Source organism: Madurella fahalii (genome assembly GCF_045866475.1).
Source record: "Madurella fahalii IFM 68171 DNA, scaffold_3, whole genome shotgun sequence".
Classification (NCBI taxonomy): domain Eukaryota; kingdom Fungi; phylum Ascomycota; class Sordariomycetes; order Sordariales; genus Madurella; species Madurella fahalii.
In genome coordinates, this window is record NW_027263973.1 from 1,684,832 (window position 1) to 1,709,552 (window position 24,721).

At 55.9% G+C, this 24,721-nt stretch overlaps 10 protein-coding genes and 1 non-coding gene across 11 annotated transcripts; 5 read left to right on the top strand and 6 right to left on the bottom strand.

Moving 5' to 3' along the window:
• Window positions 1-292: 292 nt before the first annotated feature.
• MFIFM68171_05965 (Formamidopyrimidine-DNA glycosylase N-terminal domain-containing protein) lies at window positions 293-1,683 on the bottom strand (the record flags this gene model as incomplete). The annotated part of the gene is made up of 5 exons (XM_071061385.1): window positions 293-1,230; window positions 1,284-1,333; window positions 1,382-1,416; window positions 1,466-1,605; window positions 1,665-1,683. The coding sequence occupies 5 exons, from the start codon at window positions 1,681-1,683 to the stop codon at window positions 293-295; spliced, it is 1,182 nt and encodes a 393-aa protein (XP_070917486.1).
• Window positions 1,684-4,282: 2,599 nt separating this feature from the next.
• Window positions 4,283-5,374, bottom strand: MFIFM68171_05966 (uncharacterized protein; the record flags this gene model as incomplete). The annotated part of the gene is made up of 3 exons (XM_071061386.1): window positions 4,283-4,585; window positions 4,647-4,914; window positions 4,989-5,374. The coding sequence occupies 3 exons, from the start codon at window positions 5,372-5,374 to the stop codon at window positions 4,283-4,285; spliced, it is 957 nt and encodes a 318-aa protein (XP_070917487.1).
• A 1,178-nt stretch (window positions 5,375-6,552) lies between these two features.
• Window positions 6,553-8,155, top strand: MFIFM68171_05967 (uncharacterized protein; the record flags this gene model as incomplete). The annotated part of the gene is made up of 4 exons (XM_071061387.1): window positions 6,553-6,943; window positions 7,010-7,471; window positions 7,517-7,601; window positions 7,867-8,155. 4 exons carry the CDS (start codon window positions 6,553-6,555, stop codon window positions 8,153-8,155), a joined length of 1,227 nt encoding a protein of 408 aa, XP_070917488.1.
• A 370-nt stretch (window positions 8,156-8,525) lies between these two features.
• MFIFM68171_05968 (Alpha/beta hydrolase family-domain-containing protein) lies at window positions 8,526-9,896 on the bottom strand (the record flags this gene model as incomplete). The annotated part of the gene is made up of 3 exons (XM_071061388.1): window positions 8,526-9,454; window positions 9,514-9,652; window positions 9,705-9,896. The coding sequence occupies 3 exons, from the start codon at window positions 9,894-9,896 to the stop codon at window positions 8,526-8,528; spliced, it is 1,260 nt and encodes a 419-aa protein (XP_070917489.1).
• A 565-nt stretch (window positions 9,897-10,461) lies between these two features.
• Window positions 10,462-10,535, top strand: MFIFM68171_t78. The gene has a single exon. It is a non-coding gene; the product is annotated as a tRNA-Val (tRNA).
• A 661-nt stretch (window positions 10,536-11,196) lies between these two features.
• Window positions 11,197-13,894, top strand: ESC4 (regulator of Ty1 Transposition; the record flags this gene model as incomplete). Its single annotated transcript, XM_071061389.1, has 4 exons — window positions 11,197-11,289; window positions 11,344-11,777; window positions 11,833-13,216; window positions 13,265-13,894. 4 exons carry the CDS (start codon window positions 11,197-11,199, stop codon window positions 13,892-13,894), a joined length of 2,541 nt encoding a protein of 846 aa, XP_070917490.1.
• A 165-nt stretch (window positions 13,895-14,059) lies between these two features.
• MFIFM68171_05970 (uncharacterized protein) lies at window positions 14,060-14,869 on the bottom strand (the record flags this gene model as incomplete). The annotated part of the gene is made up of 2 exons (XM_071061390.1): window positions 14,060-14,172; window positions 14,263-14,869. The coding sequence occupies 2 exons, from the start codon at window positions 14,867-14,869 to the stop codon at window positions 14,060-14,062; spliced, it is 720 nt and encodes a 239-aa protein (XP_070917491.1).
• Window positions 14,870-15,272: 403 nt separating this feature from the next.
• NDC80 (kinetochore-associated Ndc80 complex subunit ndc80) lies at window positions 15,273-17,596 on the bottom strand (the record flags this gene model as incomplete). Its single annotated transcript, XM_071061391.1, has 3 exons — window positions 15,273-15,474; window positions 15,526-17,474; window positions 17,552-17,596. 3 exons carry the CDS (start codon window positions 17,594-17,596, stop codon window positions 15,273-15,275), a joined length of 2,196 nt encoding a protein of 731 aa, XP_070917492.1.
• A 567-nt stretch (window positions 17,597-18,163) lies between these two features.
• On the top strand, window positions 18,164-19,334 carry PEX14 (peroxisomal membrane protein pex14; the record flags this gene model as incomplete). The annotated part of the gene is made up of 3 exons (XM_071061392.1): window positions 18,164-18,203; window positions 18,258-18,580; window positions 18,636-19,334. The coding sequence occupies 3 exons, from the start codon at window positions 18,164-18,166 to the stop codon at window positions 19,332-19,334; spliced, it is 1,062 nt and encodes a 353-aa protein (XP_070917493.1).
• Window positions 19,335-20,139: 805 nt separating this feature from the next.
• Window positions 20,140-21,813, top strand: MFIFM68171_05973 (uncharacterized protein; the record flags this gene model as incomplete). The annotated part of the gene is made up of 2 exons (XM_071061393.1): window positions 20,140-20,915; window positions 20,997-21,813. 2 exons carry the CDS (start codon window positions 20,140-20,142, stop codon window positions 21,811-21,813), a joined length of 1,593 nt encoding a protein of 530 aa, XP_070917494.1.
• A 429-nt stretch (window positions 21,814-22,242) lies between these two features.
• MFIFM68171_05974 (uncharacterized protein) lies at window positions 22,243-24,286 on the bottom strand (the record flags this gene model as incomplete). Its single annotated transcript, XM_071061394.1, has 2 exons — window positions 22,243-24,140; window positions 24,226-24,286. The coding sequence occupies 2 exons, from the start codon at window positions 24,284-24,286 to the stop codon at window positions 22,243-22,245; spliced, it is 1,959 nt and encodes a 652-aa protein (XP_070917495.1).
• Between the last annotated feature and the right edge of the window lie 435 nt (window positions 24,287-24,721).

The following is a 24,721-nucleotide window of genomic DNA, read 5'->3' on the forward strand; positions in this document are numbered from 1 at the left end:
GGGGAAGTGCAGCATTTGATGGCCTTGTTTGGGACCTTTCCGCCGGATGTCGAGTCGGAGCCGTGAAGAACTGATGGGGCGAACATGCGAGAGAACATTGAAAGTAGACTGATCGTGTACAGGCGGTCCCGTGTGTACCTCGATCTATCCCAGCCTTGATCGACGTAACTGTCAAGATCTGGCTAGTCGCAACTATCTAGAGGAACCGTGCCGTGCAACGTCGACTCCAACTGTAGACTAGCCAAGAATAGACGAGTCGACGGACTTCATTGTCCGTTCGAACAGCATCAGGTCAAGCGGCTTTTCCCCGTAGCCTCCCCGAACGCCGTCTTCCGGAATCTGTCTCGGCATCGACCGTTATCTTTTCCGCCGCCTTAGCAGATTTCTCGACGCGCGCCTTTGACGGCTTCTCCGGTACGGTCCTGCTCTTTTTCGCAGGCTTCTCATCCTCGTCGGCGTTCCTCCTCTTCTTGGTTTGAGGCTGACCTTCTTCCGACTTGACAGCCTTTGACCTGGACACCACTTTAGGTTTCGGCTCCTCCGGGTCGGACTCAATGAGCTCCTCCTTTACACCAGGCACAACACGGCCGCTTTTCTTCTGAAGATCTGGTGCGTAACAGCTCGTCCTCCCGCCGACGGTTAGGAAAGCCAACTTCTCACCGCTAGGCAGATGACCGACTGTCCCCTTCTGCCCTTTGCTCCACCGGTAGTGGAACAGCCAATCCTTGGGGAACTGGTCCGAGTCCCCAAGCTTGTCGACGGCGAACTGGCATACATGACGGATCGACTCGTAGAGCGTCTTGATCTGATCGTCGCTGAAGTCATCGCAGTATTGTTCGGGATGCAGCCTCGCCTGATACAAGACCTCGTCACCAACCCAGTTTCCAACCCCGCTTATTACGCTCTGGTCGAGAAGAAGAGCCTTAATCGGGACATGCCGGGAGCGCATTTTCCCTCGTAGAAACTCCTCGGTGAAGATACCGGTGTCTACAACCGGATCCGGGCCGTTTTCCACAAGTGGCGAGTATTTCCGGATATCCTCCCCTGGGCAATCAACTAGTCGGACGCGGCCGAAGCGCCGGGGATCAGTGAAAGCGACCTCGACGGCAGGGTCTTCCGTTTTCAGTTGGAACTTCCAGTACTTTGGCGGCCAGGCATCTCTTTCTTCTGGTTTCATCTTCTTGTAATAGTTGGTGTATGCTGTTCGGTCGCCCTTTATATGTATCCAGCCTGCAGGGACGGTTAGTTGCTGGCAGTACCGAGGTCTCCGAGGATCAGCTTACCAGTCATGCCAAAGTGCATTACGGGATGTGGCGGCCGATCGAGAACCAGCCTCGTACAAGTTAGAATAATGCAACTCCATAGATAGTAAGTAACATACCAGAAGTATTTACCCTGTGTTCCCGCGGAGAGGACCTGCTCGAGGTCAGAATATGCACAGTTCAACCGGCACTCGGTAGCATACCTTCTTCCCCGTCAATGCTGCAGCAACGTCTGCACCCGTGGTCCCGACCTTACCAAAAACATTGGTGTCTTCTACCGCCGTGGCCGTCTTGATCGTCTTGCCAACCAAGTGGAGGCGCAGATAATGGACGATCCGGGCGACTGCAAGATGTTTGTCAGCGGTGAGTGGAGGAGATGAATGCGTGGCCGGCAGAACCTACTTTCAGCAATTTCAGGCATCGTAATTGCACTTCAGTTGGGCTCTAAACAATTGTTGTCGTGACACCAATCTATACTGTGTACATTCCAGAGCAAGCGGCCTGCGCGTGTCGGCTTAAGCTTGTCTGTGGAGACGGAAATGACGGAGGGCTGGCAAACGCGAAAGAGAAACGACCGCACGTGATCTCCAAATACACGGTCCATTTTTGGACCCACATCAATCAGCCGGAATTTTCTCACTTTCTCCACCCGCAGGGCTAAGCTTCAAAAACTTCCAGATGCACTTTTTTTTCTTCGCTCCTCCAACTTCCAACATCGCCCTTCATAGCCCAATGCCTGGTAAGTGCCAATTTTCCCTTGTTCGCGCCGCGCAGCAGGCGACTACCCTGATGACAACCCAATACCGCAAACTAGAGTCTTTGATCTACGGACATGAAACTAGAAATTGATACGTCAGTCTGAATATTGTCGTTGTTGCTCTCGCATTTGCCTCGAGCGTAGAATCGACCAGAAACTGACAGGCAAGCAGGACTCTAGTTATCCACGAACACCAGTTACAGGTTGAGGGACAGGACGGCTCGGGCCACTCGTTATTAGCAGATCCAGTGACGGTCGATTGCGAGCTTGCCGAGACGACGGCCCCCTGTTCTGATGGTTCGACCCATGACTTGAGGCCAGATCCCAACAGGTTAGTGCGGGACTCAGCTTTTCTCTCGCCTTGGTTTTGTGATGAACATTTTCTTTGCTTCGGCAAGTTGGAATTACCGACTGATTTCACCTTGAAGAAAACAACTGGCTGTTTCTGATTTACCCATCGTCTTGTTCTCTCTGATCGATTCTGTGATCTTTCGGCGCTGACCTGGAAAAATAGATGCAATGGCCGCCTGAGTGAGTAAGCAGCTTCTTTTGCTAGCATTCGACATGCTTCCATGATGAAGCGGCACTGGGCTCCGAATATCACATGAGCAGACATGCCACTTTGTGACAGGCCTAGAAAACCTCGTCCACTGATCAGCATCCACAACCGTCATCTGCGTCGACAACGATGCGGGACACGGGCTAATGGCCAATTTAATATCTAGACGCTCAAGGCATACCCCGCCAGCTTCAACACCATTCAGTAAGTCGACGCGTCTCTCTCCGTTTTCTATCCCTTCAATGATGACTCTAGATGACGAGTCTTATCCGGGCTTCCCGATGCAGACAACATTTTAAACTACCATTCATGCTTTTCTGACGCTGATTGATGGACATCCGCAATTGCATCTCAGAAACGAGTCCTGGCTAATCGTTTCTAGTTCATTACAGCTTTGCCAGCATATTCACCCAACGTCGGCTGCGTTTGGTATGTCCTGCGTTTCTGCCTGCTTTCACTGCACCCATACCATGATGACTCGACTTTAAAATTGACAAGCATATGTCGGAGCTCATGCGAAGACGACACCGTCATGTCTGATCCTTCCCCCAGCACATCACGGTAGCCTGGTCACAGAACGTGGACTTGGCTAACTCCCCCAGGTCCTTGCAAGATGGACGGACACCCGACATCGAAATTGCCACTATTGAAGCAACTGGTAAGCATTATTCCATTCCATCATCTGCCACCCCTGACTTTTATGATGATTCCAATTTTATCACGACGGTCTACATAGCTTATGCCTTGATGATACTGCCGGTGACACGGCTTGGGTACTGATAAAGTCGCTCTTAACGCCCTCTTATTTTCGTTCCCATCGTGCTGAGAGCCTGATCTAACACAAACAAGTTGTTGCAGACTATCTTCGACACTGGATTCCGCGGGCTCGCTGTCTCACCACTACATCCAGGTAAGTACCATTGGCACTCGCATGCATCACTACGTCCCATTACTGGAATACTTTGGCCCAATGTGTCCTGATGTTTTGTCGTATCTTGGCTTTAACTCTCATGGCTCGCTGCTTTTGACCAATCAATCTACGTTTGTCGCTTGGCAGAGTCATCCTAATGAATATAATAAATTTCGTACTGGCAAATTCTCCAAGTAGGCTGTCTTGTGCCCATCAACACGTACTACATTGACAGAGACGCTGTAGAAGTGGTATATATGAGGTTCTGGCTGCTAGAGTCTTTGGCTTTGAGTGGTGTTACTGTGTAGAAGACAACACGAGGCTCTAAGTGCCTTTTATGTGATGGTCCCTACACTGCTTGCAGAATCGCCCAATCTATCTCCGTCCCGCAACACCATCTTCGAGATTTCTGCGTATGCCTGGAGGATGGTTAGGAAACCACCTGAACCGGTTGCCCCCTCATTTAGGAAGTGTATGTTCTGATGGATAATGCCACTTGTACTGAAGTATTGGTTGGTCCGGCGGACGAAGGTTCCCATTGGCAGTACTCATCTTGGCATGAGTATCGGCGCCGTTTCACCAACCGGGCGTCGTTGGCCCGGAGATGACGGGAGCGGTCAAACGGGTATTGATAGCACCGCTTCTCGCTGGCGCGCGGGTTGACCGTGGAGGGGTACCGGCGGTCCTTCCAGTCCTCATCCTGGATATGGCTGACTGCAACAGTATAGCAGTAGACACAGGTGACCACATGGCATCGCTTCTCGCCCAGGGATGGGCTTGATTCAGGGGGGGTACTAGCAGGGCGGCTTCCAGCCCTCCGCTCGGGCGTGGCTGGCCCTTTCGGGAGTAGCATTCCCGGTATGAGCGGTTGTTGTGGCTCCGTCTATCTTGGGAGCGCCAAGTTTGCCAGCCTGCTTCGGATTGCGGAGCGCGACACAACCCATCCAACGGATGAGTAGGAACACGTCAGGTGTGTCAAACGACCTTGAGGTCATGTCAAGCAGACGTGACTGACGGAAGGTTATACTGCCGTCAGGCTCCCAGCACACCTGGGTGATGCGAGCGGTCTCGTTGTGGTACATGGAATAGACGACTACCTACGCTTTTGTCAGTCCACACGGCAGACGAAAGCAAGGACGCCTGGCGGATAAGACATACCGGGACAGGGAAGCCTGCCCCTCCAGCAACCTGCATCCTCCTCCTCATGAGGGACACTGCGGCTGCAATCTCACTGCGAAGTGCTGTGCCTTGCCTATGAGGGGTATTATCGGCGACGCAGCATCCGACATGGAGCATCTCTTTGATACAGAACGCCGTGCTGGTAAACCACTCTGGAAGCGGCTGCGAAGGGCGGTGGCGATGCTTCCTGAGGTAGTTATCGCTAGCAGAGTAGTGCGGAAGGCGGGGTCCTTCGCTTCGACTATAGCTGTGGGATTCAAAACACATCGTTCAGTTGTTAGCCAAGGGCCCGGCTTAGTTCCGGGTAGAGGGAACACCCACTTGAGCTGAATCCATACTGGCGCACCAGAGGGGTGGAAGTCAACTACCTCATCACGCATATACGTGAACCAGCCGAGGGTATGTAAAGCGCATGCCAACCTGTCTACATGCTCGGCTTCATATGGGCAGTATGACCAATTGCCGAGCTCCGTTCCCAGTTTCGCAACGGCCTCGCGGAGCTCGACGCTGTCTTCGACCGGCTGAAAGAAGACCGGCCAAGAATCGGACGCATTCGGATCGTCCACATTAAGCGGAGGTGCCCTGCGAATACCCATGTTCAGAAGCTCCGTGTCTGAGAGAGTCGTGTCCGTCAGAGTCGCCAGCTGCTTCTCGAGTTTCATGACCTGCCCTAACGCACGGTTCTCTGGGACTTTAGGGGGTGCCATGTTCGGACACAGTCTTTTTGCTGGTTTTGTGTACCGCGTGGATGTTTTTAATGATTCTGGGAAGGCTGATTGACGGAGGACAAAGTACATCTATTACTGGACCTAGATCTGCGTGGTTGAGAAATTCGCCGGCCACATATGCGCATAAAACTGACGGAAGGGGACAACAGCCGAGGACACTGATGATCTGGCCACAGCGCAAATGCTGGGTCAAACTCACACGCGTCAAGACCGAAATAACAAAACGCTGAGGGTTCCGGCGATACCAGTCAGGTGGCACAAGCCGTTGCTTAAGCGACGAGTTGAACCATTGGTCCGAGCGTTTCGCTGTGTGTTTTCCCCCGCCAACATGCAGAAATTCATTAGTATCCTCGCCGATTGTCTCGACCGCCTCGAGATAATTTGGAGCCCATCCAATCATAATACCCCATGTGAACGATAAAAGGACCGCTTGCTCATTTGGCCCACCACACCGAACCCCTCAATGCACCTGGTCCGCTGATTGATACGTACTGACCGAGAAAAGGGGGAATGGCTGCCCTGTCGCAGCTGTTGGTTCGTAAGTCCCTCTCCAAGCGTTGAGAAAGAACGCGAGACCACTAACCAAATGTAAGCGGGGGACGATGGAGTTGTCAGTCCCGGAACAATGCGTATGGGGAAAGGCGGCCCTTGAAGCCCTTCCCTGACGTGCGTTTCGGCGTACAGAGCTATGTGCTGGTTGTGATGAGGCCGGCAAATGTGCGGCCACCTACCACTCGTGCATCATGTAGGTCAAGCCTGCTATTCCAAAGATAATGAGCGCTTGTTTGGACCATGGGGACCGTCTTGATGACACTGTATCGGTACTAGCTTCTATCCGTTCGCTCACAGAGCCCTATCCTAACTGGGTAAAAGAAAGAAAGAGAACAGGAGAAGAGCGACTGCAGGGTTTTGGTCTCGCAGATGCTAGTGCCAATCTAAGGAGGTCTTCTTGACAGAGGCCACCGCCCAATCAATAGCAGAGGTCTCGGGCACACCCCCCCCGAGAGGTACAAGTGCTCCCGGAAGGCATATATAAGGCCGTGACTGGGGCCGGGTGCTGCTGTTCAGCTTGTAGACATGCATTCCCCACATATGAACGTCCACACACCGGCTTGCATTACCCACATCCTACATTGCCCACAACATCTTCAGCAGTAATGTCCAATAATCCACGCACGCCTGGAAGGTGGAAGAAAGCTGTGGAGTTACAGTTTCCCAAGATTGAACCGAGCAATATCCTTCTTTCTCATCTGAGCCGAAAAAATCCTGCGTCCGGCCTGACCTTTGGCGATTTCCTCTGCCTTAAAGTGTTGTGGAAGGAGCTCAAGGCTCCCGAGTTTCAACTTAAAGACTATGTTGACGAGGTGTCGATTGCTACGGCCAAGGAATTGCTCACGACCGGCCAGTGCACAGAATTCTACGATCACGTTGTTTCCGAATCCAAGCAACAAAAGAGATATTCGGAAGATTCGATTTTCGCACTAGTCAGTCTGTATATGGACTTGGTAACCGACTTGGATGCGTCTTTGGCCCCTGAGTTCCCAAAAGGTCCTTCTAACGCCACGTCTGAGTCGTCTGTCTGCTCCTGACAGAAACCCCCTATGTCACCCTCAGCCGGCAGAGGGCGCGCATTCACAGATGAAGTATCGCAATTGGTCGACGAGATATCCAAAATGTCCCTGCTCGCAGATGATGACACTGCCGAAGCGCCCGAGACGCCAGGGCCGTATTCTGACGCGCACACTCCCTTGGATATGACTCCCACTCCGACCACGGGACCAGAAGGGTGGTCTCCGGCCCAGCCATCAGAGCTTGTGCCTAGCGAGGACGAGATTCTCGTGAACATGGCCCTCGTTCTTCTGCTCAACGCGCTGACCGAGCGAAAAGCTGATGTGAGGTCACGCGGTTATCGATGGCTGCCTAACCGCGACGTCTACAAGATCCTCACATCCTCACCAGCTGGAGCGTCGGCCAGAGACCACAAGCTCCTGGAAGCCCGTACCGACGGCTGTCTCCGACATACGGCTCACAATTTGTCCGCTGCTCTCCTCGAGGTCAAACCTTTTGCTCGCCAAAGTGGGTTAGACCAGGTCCAGTAGCAGGAAGGTGCTCAAATGGCAGTGCACATTTACACACTGATGTACTCGAAAAGCCCACCGTACTCTGAGTTTGGTCAACTACGCTGTGATAAAAAGGGTTTCAAGCGGTAAGTAACTGTACGGCATTATTCTCTTTCTCTTTCTCTTTCTCTTTCTCTTTCTCTTTCTCTTTCTCTTTCTCTTTCTCTTTCTCTTTCTCTTTCTCTTTCTCTTTCTCTTTCTCTTTCTCTTTCTCTTTCTCTTTCTCTTTCTTTTCTTCTTTCTTTCTTCTTTCTTTTCTTCTTTCTTTTCTTCTTTCTTTTCTTCTTTCTTTTCTTCTTTCCTCTTTCTTTCCGTAAAATAGTTAGCTAACTTATCGGCGCTTCTATCTAGAAGACTGCTCTGCTCACAGGACCACTCAGAGATCTACATCACTATTGCCGAGTACGACGGAAAGTACGAAGCGCATCTCAATAGCGGCGGCGGCCCGCCACCCATCCCGCTCAAGGACAAGCTGCGGGCCAGAGGCCGCGATGGCAATTTTGATCCGTCGGCTGTAGACGAATACAGTGGGTTCTTGCTTATGACCTGTTATGGACCATGGCGCGTCAATTCACAAAACGACTTGAAGAGCGTGTGTGAAACCTTCCTTGCTCTATCTATATACTTGACTAGGAGATAGGAGCTCTAGTGTCGGGGATAGAGGACTGTTGGAGGTAGTTATGGCTAGATCTCAATAGGCAAGGTAGGGTTCACCGGCAGAACTATATCTATATCCACCGAGCATAGTAGCCCAGACCTCTACATCCACAGAACCCTACATAGAGGTATAATCCTAACACTTCCTATAGAGTGACCATAGTATATACCTTGCCTAGTTGCCAAATCAGTTAGAGAAAGGAAATGAAGGAAAGACGAGGAAGAAGAGATTATGGCAGTAGAAAGAGAGCAATCGCCGGGTCAAGTAGCGGATTTGAATACTATTTCCCTGTTTTATCTATCTACAGATACCTCTTTAATCCCCCCACACGCACCTAAACACACCTAAACTCTCACAACTTCTCCTTCACCCCCTTAACAGCTTCACCCAGCACCCTCTTCCACTCCTCGCTCGCAGTCTTCTTCTCGCCGCCGTCCTTGACCTTCCAAACCTCGTCAAACTCCCTCTGCTCCCGCCTCCAATGCTCCAGATCCCGCGCGATAAACCCGGCCGCCAGCTCGGCGCACCGCCCCGTCGCTTCGAGCGGGACCAAGTGTCCGTGCCCGTCCAGCGTCACCGTCTCGACGCGGCCCGCGGCAGCCCCGCCGCTGCCGCCCGTCCCGACGCCTGTCAGGTCCAGCTTCTCCCGCCGCGCCTCGGGCGGGTTGACGGGGCTCTCGGCGCCAAAGATGTACAGCGCGCCGGGGCGCAGGTGGGGGAGCCGGTCCGGGGTCTGGGTGGCCTCGGGCCGGTAGAAGGTGTAGTCTTGGCGGCTGGCGCGGATGTCGGGGTCGGCGTCCGGGATCGGGGTCGAGGCGGGGAAGGTCGCGCGGAAGTAGGTGAAGGATTCCATGTGTTTGGTCGTGGTGAGGGTTACTGGCTCTTCCGGGGCACCTCCTTTTCGCGGGGCGGCGCCGGTGACGGCCCGCAGACCGTGGGTTATGAGGGTGTCGAAGACGCGCGGGTCCAGGGAGGTGAAGAAGGGGTTGCGCCGGAAGGAGGCGATGGCGGCGGCGCGCGAGGGCCAGAGGTCCCGCCTGTTGGCGCTCATGAACATTGGGATGAGGGCGTTTTCCAAGGAGAAGTTGGTCATATATTGGAACCGGGCAAGGACCGGGTCGAGGAGGATGACGGTGGATAGGAGGCGTGGGTGCAGGAGCGAGAGGTTGACGAGGATATTTGCGCCAAAGGAGTGGCCGATGCCAATCAGTGGCCGGGGCATGGACGCGCGGAAGTGGTTGGTCAGGTACAGGAGGTCGCGGGCATGGTCTAACCAGGAGGCTGTGGGAAGAGTTGTTAAGCATGAGGAAGGGATGGCGGTTGATGAGCCGCTAACTCACGGTCGTTGCCGAGATTTGCCTCGTTGATGATACCGCTTTGGCCCTGCCAGGCTACGTCGGCAATCCAGATGCCTCTCACTTTGATGCCGCGGTGGCAAAGGGAGCTGATGAGGTCCTCCCATAAAGGCTCGTATATTTCCTGCGCACGTGTTAGATGTGCTACGAGAAAAAGCGAGTAAAGCAGGTCGTGCCTTGACGAATCCATTGGCGTGAGCTGCAATGATAGTGATGTCTCCCGGTGCCGGGTTCTGGTTGTTCTTGGGTATGTACTGCTTTACAGCGAGGTGTAGCACATCCTCTTGTGAGTGGGCTGTCGCGTGAGGATATTCGCGGATGTGCTGCGCCTCCACCACATGCTCTCTTATTATGAATGACGAAGGCATGGCCACCGTCAATGTGTATACCGCTTACACCGGCGGGACGAACGTCACGGTGCGCAAATTGGGGGTACGCAGGGGTGTGAGGGCAGGCCGGCAGTTTGTCTATGTCACGCAGAGACGGCTCGAGGATTGGATAACGATGCTGGCGCCAGATTGACTAGTCACTTGAGGTTGATGTCACCTGTAGAATCGAATTATTGTATGTCGAGCGAGTTCTGAAGATCTAATCCCAAGGTTGTTGGTGAGGTAATATATGTTGTTTGCGTCACTACAGTTCTGGGAGGAAGTGCCGAGCCATCCGTTGGTTGTTGGCACCGAAACACTCCCCAGTCAGTGGAGATCACGCTGGGCAATCTGAGCGACCAGTGCTTCGGATAGAGATTATCCAGCAGGCGCGGAGCAGATAGTGCGCCATAGCAATGAAACACCGGCATCGTTTACATGCTCTGATGTTGAGTCGGTCAAGTCTCTAAAGGCCGATTGGGTATGTGAAACTGGGTTTGCTGGCTGCGATGCAATGCAAGTTTGAGATGATGTATTGATTTTGCACAAATACTCTTCATTGATTGGTCGAATGGTGTAGTTGGTTATCACGTCAGTCTAACACACTGAAGGTCTCCAGTTCGAACCTGGATTCGATCAGATCGATATTTTTTGATGTCTGGATCATTTTTGGCCTAACTGTGACTAGGCCACGGAATGACGCTTCGTCTGGCCCCAGGTTTGAGTCAACGTTGTCCTCTGCCCGCCCTGTCTTTCTTATTCAGGCGGGGTTGTGAGTCAACAAGCCACTGGAAGCGAACTTTCATAGTGATGGTACGTCACCTCCCCGGTATTCAATTCATTCCGAACGGGATGGTACGTGCAAGCACTTCAAGCCGCCATAGCTATGACTACGAATTGTAAGCATTGATTCGTCAATGCTGGGTGTTCTTGTTCACAGTCCGCGTGAAGCCCAGACTTGGCGTGTTGCGGAACCTCGAGCAGACCCACCCGACATGGCCAGGGTTAAATGGGCCCGTCATGTGAGTCGTGGACGCCTCGCGTCGCTTGTGTAGTCCCCACCGTAGTTTTCGAGGCGCGTCTCGCTAGGCACAACACCAGCAGCTGCCTCAGGACAATACCTTACTTCTAATTAAAACCGTAATAACCTCCTGCTCGGATCTGCGGGGGGACCTGCCAGCCTCCTGCAACTCGGCTTTACACTGACATTGCCGTCAATCAGAGCTGTCGTTGCGCAATTCCTCTCCTGCTCATGTAAACGGCTGCACATTCGCGCGTCGCATTGATCCTCGCGTCCAACATGGCAGATGCACGGGACAAGGCCGGATTGCTCGACTCCTGCCTTATTGCCTTTGTCCAGAGCAAATCATTGTCGAGTGCCGTCATCGCACAGGTACGCGTCCGATCGCAGAATATATCACCGGGGCGTCGCTGACTGGCAGGACAGCTCTCGCAGATTGTCCAGGACAATGGCGCCGAGGTCCTGGAGCCCGACCGCAAGGGCAAGATCCGCATCCCGCAGGCCACGCACATTGTGTCGAATACAATCGATTTTGACCAGTATACCGAGGCCCAGGCTATGATGATTCCCGTCGTCCGATCCGACTGGATCAAGGCTACCATCGCGCGAAACAAGGTCGCCCAAGTCCGCCCCTTCTCCCCCGACCCTAGGATGATCTTCTCCAACGTCGTCCTTACCTGCGCCGACATACCGGCCATGGACAGGGAAGCGATTACAGGCGCCATAATGGCGCTCGGCGGAATGGAATCCAAGGACCTGTCGCGCCAGACTACCCACATCTGCGCCTTATCGTTGGAACATCCAAAGTGTGCCGAAGCCAGGAAAAAAAATCCAAAGTGCAAAATCGTCCTCCCTCACTGGTAAGCCCGGCCGTATGCCCTGTTCGCTGTCTGCTCAGCGGCTCACCAGCTCTAGGTTTGACGACTGCTTTCGGTTAGGAAAGCGGATCGACGAAGGGCCTTACCTCCTTCCGGACCCAGAGATCCTAAGAAAAGCGCCAGAAGAAGCAGTCAATGTACCACCGAGCCAGCAGTTGGAGGGCGCCATATCGACGGTTCCCACTGGACCTTATGACACTGAAGGGGGCGAAAAATTGGTCGTCTTCGCGCAGAAGAAGGTCATGCTCTCACAGGATCTCCCCATCAATACCATGCTGCGCAAGACCATCACGGATAAGATTACCAAGGGCGAGGGCGAAGTTGTCGACTCGGTTGCGGACTGCGATATGTTCATCTGCCAGTATCGCGAGGGCGAGCAGTACATCCGGGCAGCACAACACGGAAAGGATGTGGGCAACCTGGCGTGGCTGTATCACTTGATGGTATACAACGAGTGGACGTCTCCTTTCCGGCGGTTACTACATTATCCTGTCCCTAGGAATGGTATCCCCGGATTCAAAGACATGCGCATTACCCTATCAAATTACGGAGGCGAGGCACGGATATACCTCGAGAATCTCATCACCGCCGCCGGTGCCACATACACTCGGACAATGAAAGCGGAGAACACCCATCTAATCACGGCTCGCATGCATAGCGAGAAGTGCGAGGCGGCAAAAGATTGGAACATTGAGATTATCAACCACCTCTGGATCGAGGAGAGCTACGCTGCCTGCCAAGTCCTGCCTCTCAACAACTCGAGGTACAGGCATTTCCCTCCACGCACAAACCTGGGTGAGGTTATTGGTCAGACTTTCCTCGATGAGCCCACCCTCCGCGAGATGTTCTACCCGGGTGGCGAGGAGAAACTCGACACAGCTGCCAAGAAGAAGAGGAAGATCAACGAGGTCGCGCACAAAAACACATATAATGTGGGACTGGATCGTGACTTCAGCGTAAGGGAAGATTCGAGTCCCGCGCCGGCAAAATCGGCGAGGAAACCGCGAGCCGCCCCGGCGGTTGGGAATTTCGCTACTCCCAAGGGACGCCATGTCCGGTCCGGCAAAGAGAATGATACACCATCTGTTATGAGCAGCGCCAGCCGCAGCGCCAAGGCACAGGCACTCTCCAAACTCCAAGACTTGGCGCCGGACATAGCGCTGTACGAGAAGGAGAAGAAGCGGTCGGCGAAAGACGGACACGGCATATGGGGTGGCAAACGTGCGCTGGATCAGATCGACAAGGAGCGGGAGGATAGGAGCTCAAGTCCAGCAGCAAGGGGCGCAGATGCAGATGAAGACGAGCAAGAGAAGCGGCCCGTCAAGAAAGCGAAGATGTCGCTACCAGAAGTGGACATGCGGGTCTGCGTGACGGGGTACAGAAGATGGGTGGAAAACAAGTCGTCCGAGGAGGCTGACCGGGTAAGCCGTCTACCCTAATCCGGACACGATGCGTTCTTGCTAACCTAGATTCAGAAAAAACTCCGCTCGCTCGGCATACAGATTGTGCAAGACAACGTCCCCTGCAACTACCTCGCCGCTCCTGGTATGGTGCGGACGATGAAATTCCTCAGGTGTCTAGCGAGGGGACCCGAGGTGATCAACTCGTCCTTCATCACGGCCTGCCTCGAGACGGGCAAGCGGCCCAATGTCAAGGACTACCTGCTCGTCGACAAAGCGAACGAGTCGAAATTTGGCGTGACCATCGAGAAGGCCATCTGCCGCGCGCGGGCCAACCGCGGCCGTCTGCTCTGGGGCGTGCCAATATACTGCACCGCCGAGATACCCAACGGCGCTGACGCCTTCAAGACCATTGCCGAGGCCAACGGGGCCATCTTCAAGGTCTACCGTGCGAGAGGCGGCACCACCATCAAGCCGACAACTGCCGAGGAGGACGGTGGGGCGGACCCGGACCCTGTATATCTGCTATCGGGGTCGTCGCCGGCCGAGAGGCAGTTGTGGCCGCGCTTTGAGGAGATGGCGCACAAGGGACACATGGAGCCCCGGATTGTCATGTCAGATTGGCTGTTGGATGTTGCGATGCGGCAGGAGTTGGTGTTTGAACCGAAGAAGCACTTAATAAGTGCACTCTCGTCGTGAAGGGGGTTAGACGGCGGCTGGAGTTTGGTGCTTAGGCAGTTGTCTCGTTTTAGATACCCGGACATGGCTTGTTCGAGTATCCTTGTTTGATATGCCCTGGTTGGGACAGCGTCCGTCGAGATAGGTAACTAGACGGCCACGTCTGTCGCAAAATGAAATGGCCTCTCAGAAGAACTTGACACCCCGTGACTCCTCCTGACCAAAAACCTGCGCTTTCCCTCTCTTGACGAGCACATTCAGGGCTTTGAGCAGCAACTCCTGATCGAGCCCATGGAATTCTGACAAGTTCAATCATTAGTTATCCCAATCCGCACCAACCAAGTAAAAAGATAAAGAAAGGAAGAGGGAAAAGACAGAGAATGACTCACCCTCCCCCAATGTCCCGTCCCCTTCTACCAATTCGTACACCGTCAACACACTGCCCCGCTGGCCCGTCGCCTCCACCCACCCCTCCACCAGCGACGCCCACTCCTCCGGCGTCCGCCAGTACACCCACACCACATCGCCCCCTCCCCCCGCCCCGCCCCCGCCTTCACCGCTGCTGCTAATCCCCCCGCCGCCGCCGGCGTAGTACTCGGCCCGCCCGTCCTTGCGCAGGAACTCGATGACCTCCTTGATGTCGGCGAGGCTCAGGCGGCGGTTGATGCGCCGGTTGTGGAACAGCTCGGTGGTGTCGAGCTCGGCTTGGTCCTTGTGCTGCGCGGCGGCCGCGGCGGCGGCAGCGGCAGCGGACGACGGTAGGGTGGTGGTGCCGGACCCGGAGAGGGAGAGCTTGAGGATGCGGTGGTGGCGGCAGTAGGCCAGCACGAGCGCGGCCCATTTGGTGAGCTGGGCGTGGTGCGTCGTGAGGTTCGTCTGGCGGGTGAAGAAGGGCGGGAAGGAGTACTCCGGGGGGAAGGAGAATGAAGAGGTGGAGGTAGGGAGCGGAGGGTTGGCGGTTGAGGAGGCGGCTGGCGGTGGGGTCGGGGTGGACATTCTCTGAAAAGTAGGAAGGGGGTTTGGGGTTGGGAGGGGGAGAGAGAGAGAAAGGGAAGAGTGAGATGGCGAGGCGACAGAAGAGTGAGTGAGTGATGGGTGTACTTTGGCCGTGAGAAGAAGGGGATGAGCTTCGACGAGTGAATGATGCGTGAGGTGTTGTAGTGTGTCGTGGGGTCCTATGCTGCCAAGCTTTGGAGGGGCATGCTCCCCTTGCATAGAAATGGAAGCATGGCGGGGCAATGTAGAGGATCTGACGTGCAACAACCAACTCAGGCCTCAGGGGACAAAAACAACCTTACAAGACAATGCCATCAAACCATCCCCGCGCCCATTTCATTCACTCATTCTAAGCATAACAGTGGCCCTGAACAGGCGTGACATCCAAACATAATTATAGGTTTTACATATCCATGGCTTGGGTATCATCTCTCATCTCATCACTGCCCAGCTCCTTCTCCAGCTCGTCGGCCACAAAACTCTCATAGTCCTCCAGGTTCTTTTGGATGTGCATTTTGAATTTGATCACATCGTTGAGCATCCGCATCGTCTCGGTGTGAAGCTCTTCCCGGAGAGCATTTGCTCGGAGTGTTAACTGTTCATACCTGCAGAATGTCAGCAAATGACCACTCTCAACTCCAAGAGACAGTACTTACTCGATATTGGTGTTCATTTCCCTTTGCTCCATCAGCTGCACCGACTCGGACAGCTGTGCCCGCATCTTTGCCAGCTCCTTCTCCATCTTCTCAATCTGTGCGTCCGACGCCAGTTTCTGCGCCATCGTCACCTCCTTGGTCTTCTCATACTCCTCCTCGGCCGCGCGCACGCGGTGCTCAAGCGCCTCGACCTCGTTGCGCTTGTCCTCGATAGCCTCCTTGGCCCGGTCCAGCAGATCGTGATCCTCCATCATCATGTCGAGTGCCGCCTTGCGCCTCTCGGATATCTCCTTGCGGAGCGCCAGGAAGCTGTTCTTAACCTGCCCCCGGAGGTCTAGGTTGAGGATGTGCGCCGGCTGGTAGCCCGTCACGGGGTCGGCCAGGAGCCGGTCGCCCTCGGCGGCAGGGCCGTACGACCCTTGCAGCTGCGACGAGCCAAAGCTGGGCCCTTCGTTGACCGTCACTTGCAGCTCGTAGTCCTTGCCCTTGGCGTTGACCGCAGTCGACGGAATCAGGCCGATCTGGTAGGCGACAGTGTTGTATCTGTCTACCATGCGTTCGAGCTCGTCCAGCCGCTGGCTGCACTCCATCTCCTTCTCTGCCACCTTGCGCTTGACATCCTCCAACCGCTGCCCAGCCGACTCGATGCTCTTCTGAAGACGTTCTCGTTCGGCAGTCATGCGGTCGATATCCTGCATGCTGATTCCCTGGTCGTCTACCGCCTTCTGTAGCCGCCGCCGCTCCTCCTCGGCCTCCTTCAGTTCGGCTTGCAGCTTGTCGAGCTCCTCCTGCAAGACCTGGATGCGGCTCTCGTATTTTTCCGACCGTTGCATGGCCAGCGTGTTATACTCTTCAAATTTGACCTTGTCCTCTTCCATGATCTTAAAATGGCTGTCTAGGACGGCCGGGTCGGGCGTCGACTTCTCGAGCTCCTCGATTTCCTTGAGGAGCCGTGCATGCTCGCCCTCCAGCATCTCCAACTCCTGGACGTATTTCGCGTTGGACCGCTCAAACGCCCGCGCCATCCCTTGAACGTGCGGTGCCAGAGCCCTCTCGACGTCCTCGTCCCCTGCTTCGTCGTCCATGTTAAGCCAGTCCTGGTAGGCGCTCGTCAAAAAGTCGAAGATGATGTTATCGCCCGCGACATCGACGCCGGCCTCCAGGCACGCATCGTCGTACTGGTTGCAAGCGTACCGCTCCAACATCTGGGCCAGCTGCATCATCCAATGCAGCAATCCCAGGAATGTGCTCCAGTTTTGGCCTCCGACGGCCGCGATCTTGCTCTTTGTGATGCTCCTTTCGTAAGGGTACCGTAGCTGCTTCAGGAGCGGCGGCACCTCCTGGTCAATGTTCTTCTGGAAGCGGTAGCTCGGGTCGATGCGGTGGTACAGCCACTGGAACATGTAGTTGAAATCTTTTTGGGTCGGCGACTTGATGAAATTGTCCGACAGCTTGTGGTTCATCTCCATCTCGAAGTTGTGTTGCGCCAGGTACTCGATCAGCTCTTGGCCAAGCCGGTTCTGGTACGCCCTGTCCTTGAGCGGCCGGGGGTCTCGCGGCACGCCAGCCGCCTGGGGTGCTTGTTGGAAGAAGCTCTGGTGCCCCCCCATGGGGCCGGCGGTCGAGGGTCGGGCGCGGTATACACTGCTGCGGCGCTCCGCGTCGGTGGACGGGCCCGGGGTGTGGTATGGTCTATGAGCGGGGGTATTACCGGTGTTGTAGGCCGAGACGGAGGCGCGCTTGACCGAGGACAGGCCGATGTCTGCGAGGTTCGTGCCGGATGAGGACCGCTGGAACATTGGCTGGCTCGGGCGCGACATGGACATGGCGAGGGAATGGCGCGGCCCGGAGACGGAGCGGCCATGGGGCGCGCTGCCGATGGTGCTAGATCGCTTCATGGCGGAGGGCGGTTGCGGGATGCCCGAGTTGAGGTTCAGTCCTCCCAGGGTCTGTGCAGTGGGTCAGTATCCATTGTCGCCATCCCTTTAGGCATGGGAGGGACGTGGGGAGGGATGTGGGAGCGCACCTCCCTCGGTCTTCGAACGCTCCAGAGGCCAGTGTCCTGCGACATGATGGCAGAGCCCAAAAACCGCTTCCCTTGCGCCCGTCGACGAAATGGGACAAGGCGCCAGCAGCCGGGTTGTTTGCGCGAGCGCCTGGTGGATATCGGGTGCAGATAAACTGAGATACAAGACTGAATACAAAGGATCGAGCAAGGAATGGTGGAGTGCCCTGTCGGGACTTGTAATTACTGCGTAATTCAGGCGTTGCTCAGGTAAACAAATCTGCGGGGCCTTGTTGCAGCGCGTCGGATGGCCCAAACAACGGTAAAGTGGGGCTTCAACAACACTCCAGCACACGTGACACAGATCATCGCCTTTCCCGGGGACCAAAGCTGGCCGAGCTTGGCGCCCGCTGTTGCCGCTGCGGAATGTGGGATTGGATGGAGGGCACGGGCGCCGGCCTCGAACCTCGGCTTGTGCACCGCCATTCCATTTTCCGGGCCCGTCGCCCATCGTTACCAGCGACTCGGAGCGCATCTGCGCAGATCACAGTTTATTCTTCTGGCCAGGAATCGGGAATTGTCTTGTCACCGGGTAATGAGTGAGGGAAGAGCGGTGCGGTAATACTGTTTATCATGGCTATCCGCGAGGACCTGGTCGCTTCGGCCGCCAAGTGTGAGTTCCCCCGGGCCACATGCGCAGATGCCCGATTAACAACTTGCGTTTCAGTCCTGCAAGACCCTAGTGTCGCCTCGTCGCCGGTCGAGAAGAAAATAGCCTTCCTCCAGGCCAAGAACCTCACCCAAGAAGAAGTCAATGCCGCCCTCATCCGCGCAAACGCCCAGGGCGGCCCCGTACAATCATACCCACCGCAATCCGCGTCGTCGCCCGTTGCGCAGCCACCATCCTACTATAGCCAATACCCTCCACAATATCCGCCGTATGCGTGGCAACCACCCCCTCAGCCGGCTCCGCGGCGGGACTGGAGAGACTGGTTTATCATGGCCACCGTGGTGAGCGGTGTGTCATATGGGTTATACACACTGGGAAAGGTAGGGAGATCCGGACCCTGCTTTTGCAGTCGTCGCACGGCTAACCAGGAGATAGCGCTATGTCTACCCGCTAGTTGCGCCACCTACACCGGAGCGGCTCGAGCAAGACAAGAAGTCGATCGACGAGCAGTTCGAGAAGACGTTTGCCCTCGTCGACCAACTGGCCAAGGACACCGAGGCCCTGAAGGCCGCAGAGCAGGAACGCACAGAGAGGTTAGACGCGACGCTCAACGACCTCGAGACCGTCATCAACGACCTCAAGTCGGCAAACCGGCGGCGCGATGACGAGGCACAGCGCATGCGGGACGATGTACAGAACCTCAAGGACTCGATCCCGCAGGCGCTCAGCACCCAAAAAGACCTGACCGACACGCGGCTACGCGAGGTCAACGCCGAGCTCAAGAGCCTGAAGACGCTGATCACGCAGCGCATGAACCCCACAGCCACGTCAACCAGCGTCAGCAACTATCTGCGGCCGGCCGCGAGCGGAAACGCCACGCCAAGTCCCGCTGCGACTCCTGCGCCGGCAGAGAACCCAGGCGCCGAGGCCAACGAGGGCACAAAGCCGGCGTACCAGGATTACTTGTCCAACGCGAACCGCAGCTCGCCGTTCAGCAGCGGAATGCAATCCAAGGCATCGATTCCGGCGTGGCAGATGATGGCTTCCAAGAGCACTGCGTCGTCCACCTCGTCTGCTGTTAACGGCACAGATGCTGGGAGCAGCGAGACGCAGGAGGCCGCGGGCAGCCCTTGAGTACATGACGACGATGACGAATGGATGGGAGCACCGAAGTGCGGGCTAAGGATGCCATGTTTGAACGTGTACACTACGCTGTAGCGGGTTTCCGCAGACTGGGCTGTACGGATTAACTTGTTCTCATGGCGGTTAGGGCAATCGTAAGGAGCGGACTTAATATCAAGCGGTTTTGAATATGTACAAACACAACCTTGAACTTCACTGGGTGAAACCAAGCCCCCACCTAGGTAAGCTCGGGGAATAAGTTCCGCTATATGTAGATTAAAAACTTGTGGAGCCATAACCTACCAAAGCTCGAGTCTTTACCGCATCATGACTCGGTAATGGGCCACCATTTTCACTACGCGCGCTCCGTAGGTCGTTGGATGGCTGTGGCGATTTTTGGGCGGATTTTTTTTTACCAAGGAGACGTTGCCGTGCCTCTGATTCGTTGGAAATGGAGATTTGGAGACTTGGTGTTAGCGAAGTTCCGGCTGCCGAGGCTTTTCCCCCTTTCATCGAATCCGAAGATGACGCTGCCCTGTTTCCCCACGTTTCGCTGCCGCCCTGCACAGGTCTTACCACTTATACGGTCAATCCTAGCACATCGGGGATGATGTCGGATTGGGATTCAACGGGTGGGGAGAAATGCTCGCGATGCACCCCTGTCAAGGATCTCTCCCGTCTCCGCTGTTCAGCTTGGGAAAGGACTCGGGTACTTGGCTTCAATAAAACCGCTATTGCCGCTCCGCACTCCGACTTGAACATGTTTCTCGTCTCCCATATCCTTTTCCTCGAATCGTAGTACGGTAATCTTCTAGACATGCCGCCTGAAGAACCTAATCCGGGGCCTAAAGCCACCACTAAGACGGCCCCGGACAAGCCGCCCTCTATGTTGTCCATGATACTCCCGCAGCTCCCCCTCATGCTGCGGGTCGCCCTTTTCCATATCCTACGCCTCTCGGAACAGTCGAAATACCTAGATCTGCGGACCGAGCTCATCGTTGCCGTAATGCGTGCCTACATTAACCCTTCGCAACCGTGGAGCATCACGGCGACCCAGAAACTGCTCTCACACCACCCGCCCATCAAGGGCAGGATCTGGATTAGCACTTACACATGCCCGCCTCCGCCGGCAGGGGAAACAGGTCTGCAGGATGCTCTCACCAGGGCCATTGACGGGCTGTGGAACCCCAAGACGCCCAGGGCGGCATACCAGCTGCCGGATCCCGCGCCTGTCGAAGCCGAGTGGACGGGGTACCGCGCCGCCGCGGCGTCCGATGCGCAGCTGCCGCAGGTATCGCAGCGGGAGCTCTACGCCGAGATGATGAAGGAGGTCAAGAACCCCGTGACAGTCCTCTACTTCCACGGCGGCGCCTATTGGCTCATGGACCCGGCCACGCACCGCCAAACAACCAAGACGCTGGCCAAGCTGACAGGTGGGAGGGTCTACTCGGTCCGGTACCGCCTCGCACCGCAGAACCCGTTCCCCGCCGCCCTCATGGACGCGCTGATGTCCTACCTCGCACTGCTCTACCCGCCCGAGGGCGCTTTTCACGAGCCAGTCAAGCCAGAGCACATAGTATTCGCCGGCGACAGGTGAGGCTGCCCCTTTTTCTTCCCGGCCCCGGCACTCCAAGGCCCGTTACTCACACTCCCTCTGCCCTCCCCCACAAATAGCGCGGGCGGCAACCTAGCCCTCTCCCTCCTGCAGCTCCTCCTCCACCTCTCCCACCACTCCCACCCGGTCCCCATCCCCTGGCACGGCTGGGCCACCGCCGCCCCACTCCCCTTGCCGGCAGGGGTAGCAGTGAACTCGCCGTGGCTGGACCTGACGCACTCGTCGCCGTCGTGCACCGCCAACGCGGCCTTCGACTACCTCCCGACGCCGGAGCAGCAGCGGCTGGCGGAAGCCAAGCGGCCGCCGTGCGCCGCCTGGCCCCCCGACAACACCACCACCGACACCACCACCGCAACAACCGCAACCGGCCACCCGCCCCGCAAGCACCTCTACGCCCCGGACGCCCTGCTGACCCACCCGCTGGTGACGCTGCTGCTGGCGCCGTCGTGGCGCGGGGCGCCGCCCACGTACATCTGCGCCGGGTGGGAGCTGCTGGCCGACGAGGACCGGCACGCGGCCCGGAAGATGTGGCGCGACGGCGCGCGCACCGTGGTGCTGGAGGAGTACGAGGGCATGCCGCACTGCTTCGGGCTGGTCCTGCCCCATCTCAAGGAGGCGAGGCGGTGCCTCGCCGGGTGGGCGGGGTTTATCAAGGGGGCGGTGGCGGCGGCGGGTGAGGGCCGGGATGGAGGTGGTGGCGTGGGGGAGAGCAGGTTCGTCACGATCAGGGCGAAGACGTTGGAGGAGGAGGTGGTTGATCCCCGGGAGGTCTGTGAGGGTGGGCGGTTTGAAAAGGAGGAGGCGGAGGTGGAGGAGAGGATTTGGAGGAGAGTTAGGGGAGGGTTGTTGAGCGAGGAGGGGATCGCGAAGCTTTGAGGGGGCTACTGAGGATCCGAACGAGAGGGATTTTGACTTGCGGTTTGTATCGCCAAGAGGATGGCCGGTTCGAGGATGTATTATAGAGTGGGTGCATGCGATAGAAGCATTGATGGGAGCTGGTGTTGACGGAGTGTGGTATGAGATGTAGATTTGCGAGTGTATTAACATGAGAAAGGCTACATACAACGCCCCGCTCAGTGACAGTGCGCTCCAAATTCCGCTTCGCAAGCTCAACGGCCTTGGCCGGGCGTAGCTTATTCCTATTGGTGCGGCCTGTGAGAGGAAAAGAAAGGACAAAGGAGAGAGAAGAGAGAAGAGAGAACACCACGAACGGCAGCAAGAGTCAACAGCAATGGCAACAATCGTAGTAATGACAACAACAGCAGCAATGGAAATAACACTGAGCCGTTTGGCTTTCAAGGGCAACTACAGATGAATAGACCTCAGCTCCTCCACCACATGCTTCGTGAACGCCTCCTGAAGCATTATTCCCACGCTGGAGTCATTCGACTGGTCCGCCAGCTCCTCCACGCCAAACCCTTTCTCGCCATGCGCCCAAAGACACCTCTCAACTGCCTTCCAGTACCGATCCCCTACGATATTGCGCAGTTCCTTGAGAGGATTTGGCTTGCCCGCCGCTGCAAACGACGAGTCTCCTTCGCCCCGAATTCCCAGCAGCCAGTCCCGCACCATCTTGGACTTCTCGAGCGGCACCATCGGCGCCTCGCTGTGCTCCTTTGGCCCCTCTCTATTCTTCTGCCCCAACCTCATAACCCTGTGCAACTTCTTCCAATGCGCAACCTCCAACAAGACCAAACCCAAGCTGTACAGGTCATACGTCTTCTTCGAATTCCTCTCTGTCGGCTTCTCCCGCTGAATGCCAGGCCAGCGGTACAGATCCCAGATGGTATCCGTGTCCCTCGCCGTGGTTTGCGTCCCGTCCGGCCGGGAGAACTCGAAGCCTGTCAGTAAGGGCTTCTCCGGGTCATAATTATGGAGCCCATCCTCGCCGTTCAAATGGAAGATGACATTGTCGCTAAAGATTCCCTTGTGCAGCCAGTCTACCGCGTGCAGATCCAGCACCGTCGAGCAGAGCTTGGATGCTAACGTGACGCGCTGCGATAGGCTGGGCTTGAATCTGTCATCGCCGAGTAGATCGTACAAGGGGACCACGAGAGTGTTGAAGTCGCTGCCCGCTGGCATCTTGAAGATCCACCCGAGGCGGTCCATACAGCAGAATTCGCGGTCATCGAAATAACCGATGCACTCGGGCACGTGGAGGGACGCCGGCTTTGGGAGGTGTAGCATCTCGGCTAGCGCTACTGTGCGGAGGATTGACTCCTTGTCTCTGAGAGAATTGGGTACGGCGTCGGGGAGTGATTTCCATTCAACCCAAACGGCTGTGTCCTCGGCGATGCTGAGGATACCCCGTGGCCGGGTGAGAAATTGAGCGTCAACGAATGTGGACTCGTTCCATTCGAAGTGCTCTAGTTCTGAAGCAGAGTATTTGCGCACGGTGATGCCGATTTCGCGCAAGCTACCGTCGGCATCGGACGCGCCATCGTGCCCGAGCTTAGAAAGAATGCTCTCTGAAATACGGCTGAGTTTCTTCAGCCGGACCAGGTCCTGGAGCGTTTTATGGTTGACATAGGCGTCCCTTTCCTTGCGAGTATCTGCAGAAGCATTTATCAGGCCCGAGACTGCGTCAAACATGGCCCAGAGATCTTGAATGTCGTTGCGGGCGAGGATCATTTCACGGTACGTCCCGGCTATGATGTCGTCAATTTTCCTTGCACGGTAGGCGCTCATGAGCTCGTAGAGCCGTTCCGTCAGAGCGTGCAGGTCTTTTAGAAGCGCCTCGAAGGCCTCCTTATCCACTGCCACCCAGCGTACTCGGGCTGGGTGCGTGAGGATCTCTTTGGTGCGACGGCCGGCATTCTCGAAGAACTCTCGGATATGGTTGGTGCCCCGGAGATGGCTGCGCTCTTTCTTCTCCCTTTCGTACGACAGAGCCAGGTTGGATATCTCTTTGAGGACGTCTCGGTCTGTCGACGGCTCATTGTTGTAGCTCTCTGCGGGTACTTCGTTGTTGTATCGGGCATTGAGATCCCGGAACTCTGCGAGAAGGCACTGAATCCTCGCTACAATGCCAACGAGTTCGATGCTATTCGTGCCTAGTGTGGCGGCTAGAGTTGAGCCGTCAGAGTCAACTAAGCCGGCCGCCTTGCCCCAGGCCAAGACACGGTTGTACTCGATGATGAGCTGCAGCCTGTACTTCTCGCATTCTTTTGGCATCTCGACCAGGGCGCTAATAAACTTGAACACTGCACAGTACACAGCCGTCAGCATGTTCGTAGCCGTCATGGGAGGCGACCGCGGCTGGGAGAGCTAGGGCAACTGTGGGCTTACTGCGGATAGTGCTGTCGAACACATCCCATGTCAGGGAGACAACCCCAGCTGCGAGCTCCATGGCTAGACTGGCAGTAGACGTGGAAGTGGTAGCAAGAGGGAGAAGTTGAAGTGCATATTTGGTTGCAAGAATGTTTTCGAAGGTGTTTTCGTGGCTGCAAAGGGGGAGTCGCACTTGCTTGCGCATGCCACTTTACAACGGGCACCTGCCTGCACTTCAGCCCCCCTGACAACCATGCGTAAGGTAAATAATGAAGCAGCGGCATACCAAGCGATGTTGGCCCAGGCAAGCTATGCAGACAGTTACATCAAGTTCAGATACATTGAACAAATCCAGACGCGCCAGCCAGGATGAGGGCATGATGTGTGGGCAGCTGTCTTTGGTGTATTGTTAGAACGGTTTTTCTCCTTTCTTTTCTTCTCTTGGTTTTCTCACCTCGCCTTTTTTAAATCATCTCTCTACTTAGTGTCTCCTCTCCTCCCGCCCTTCGCTTCT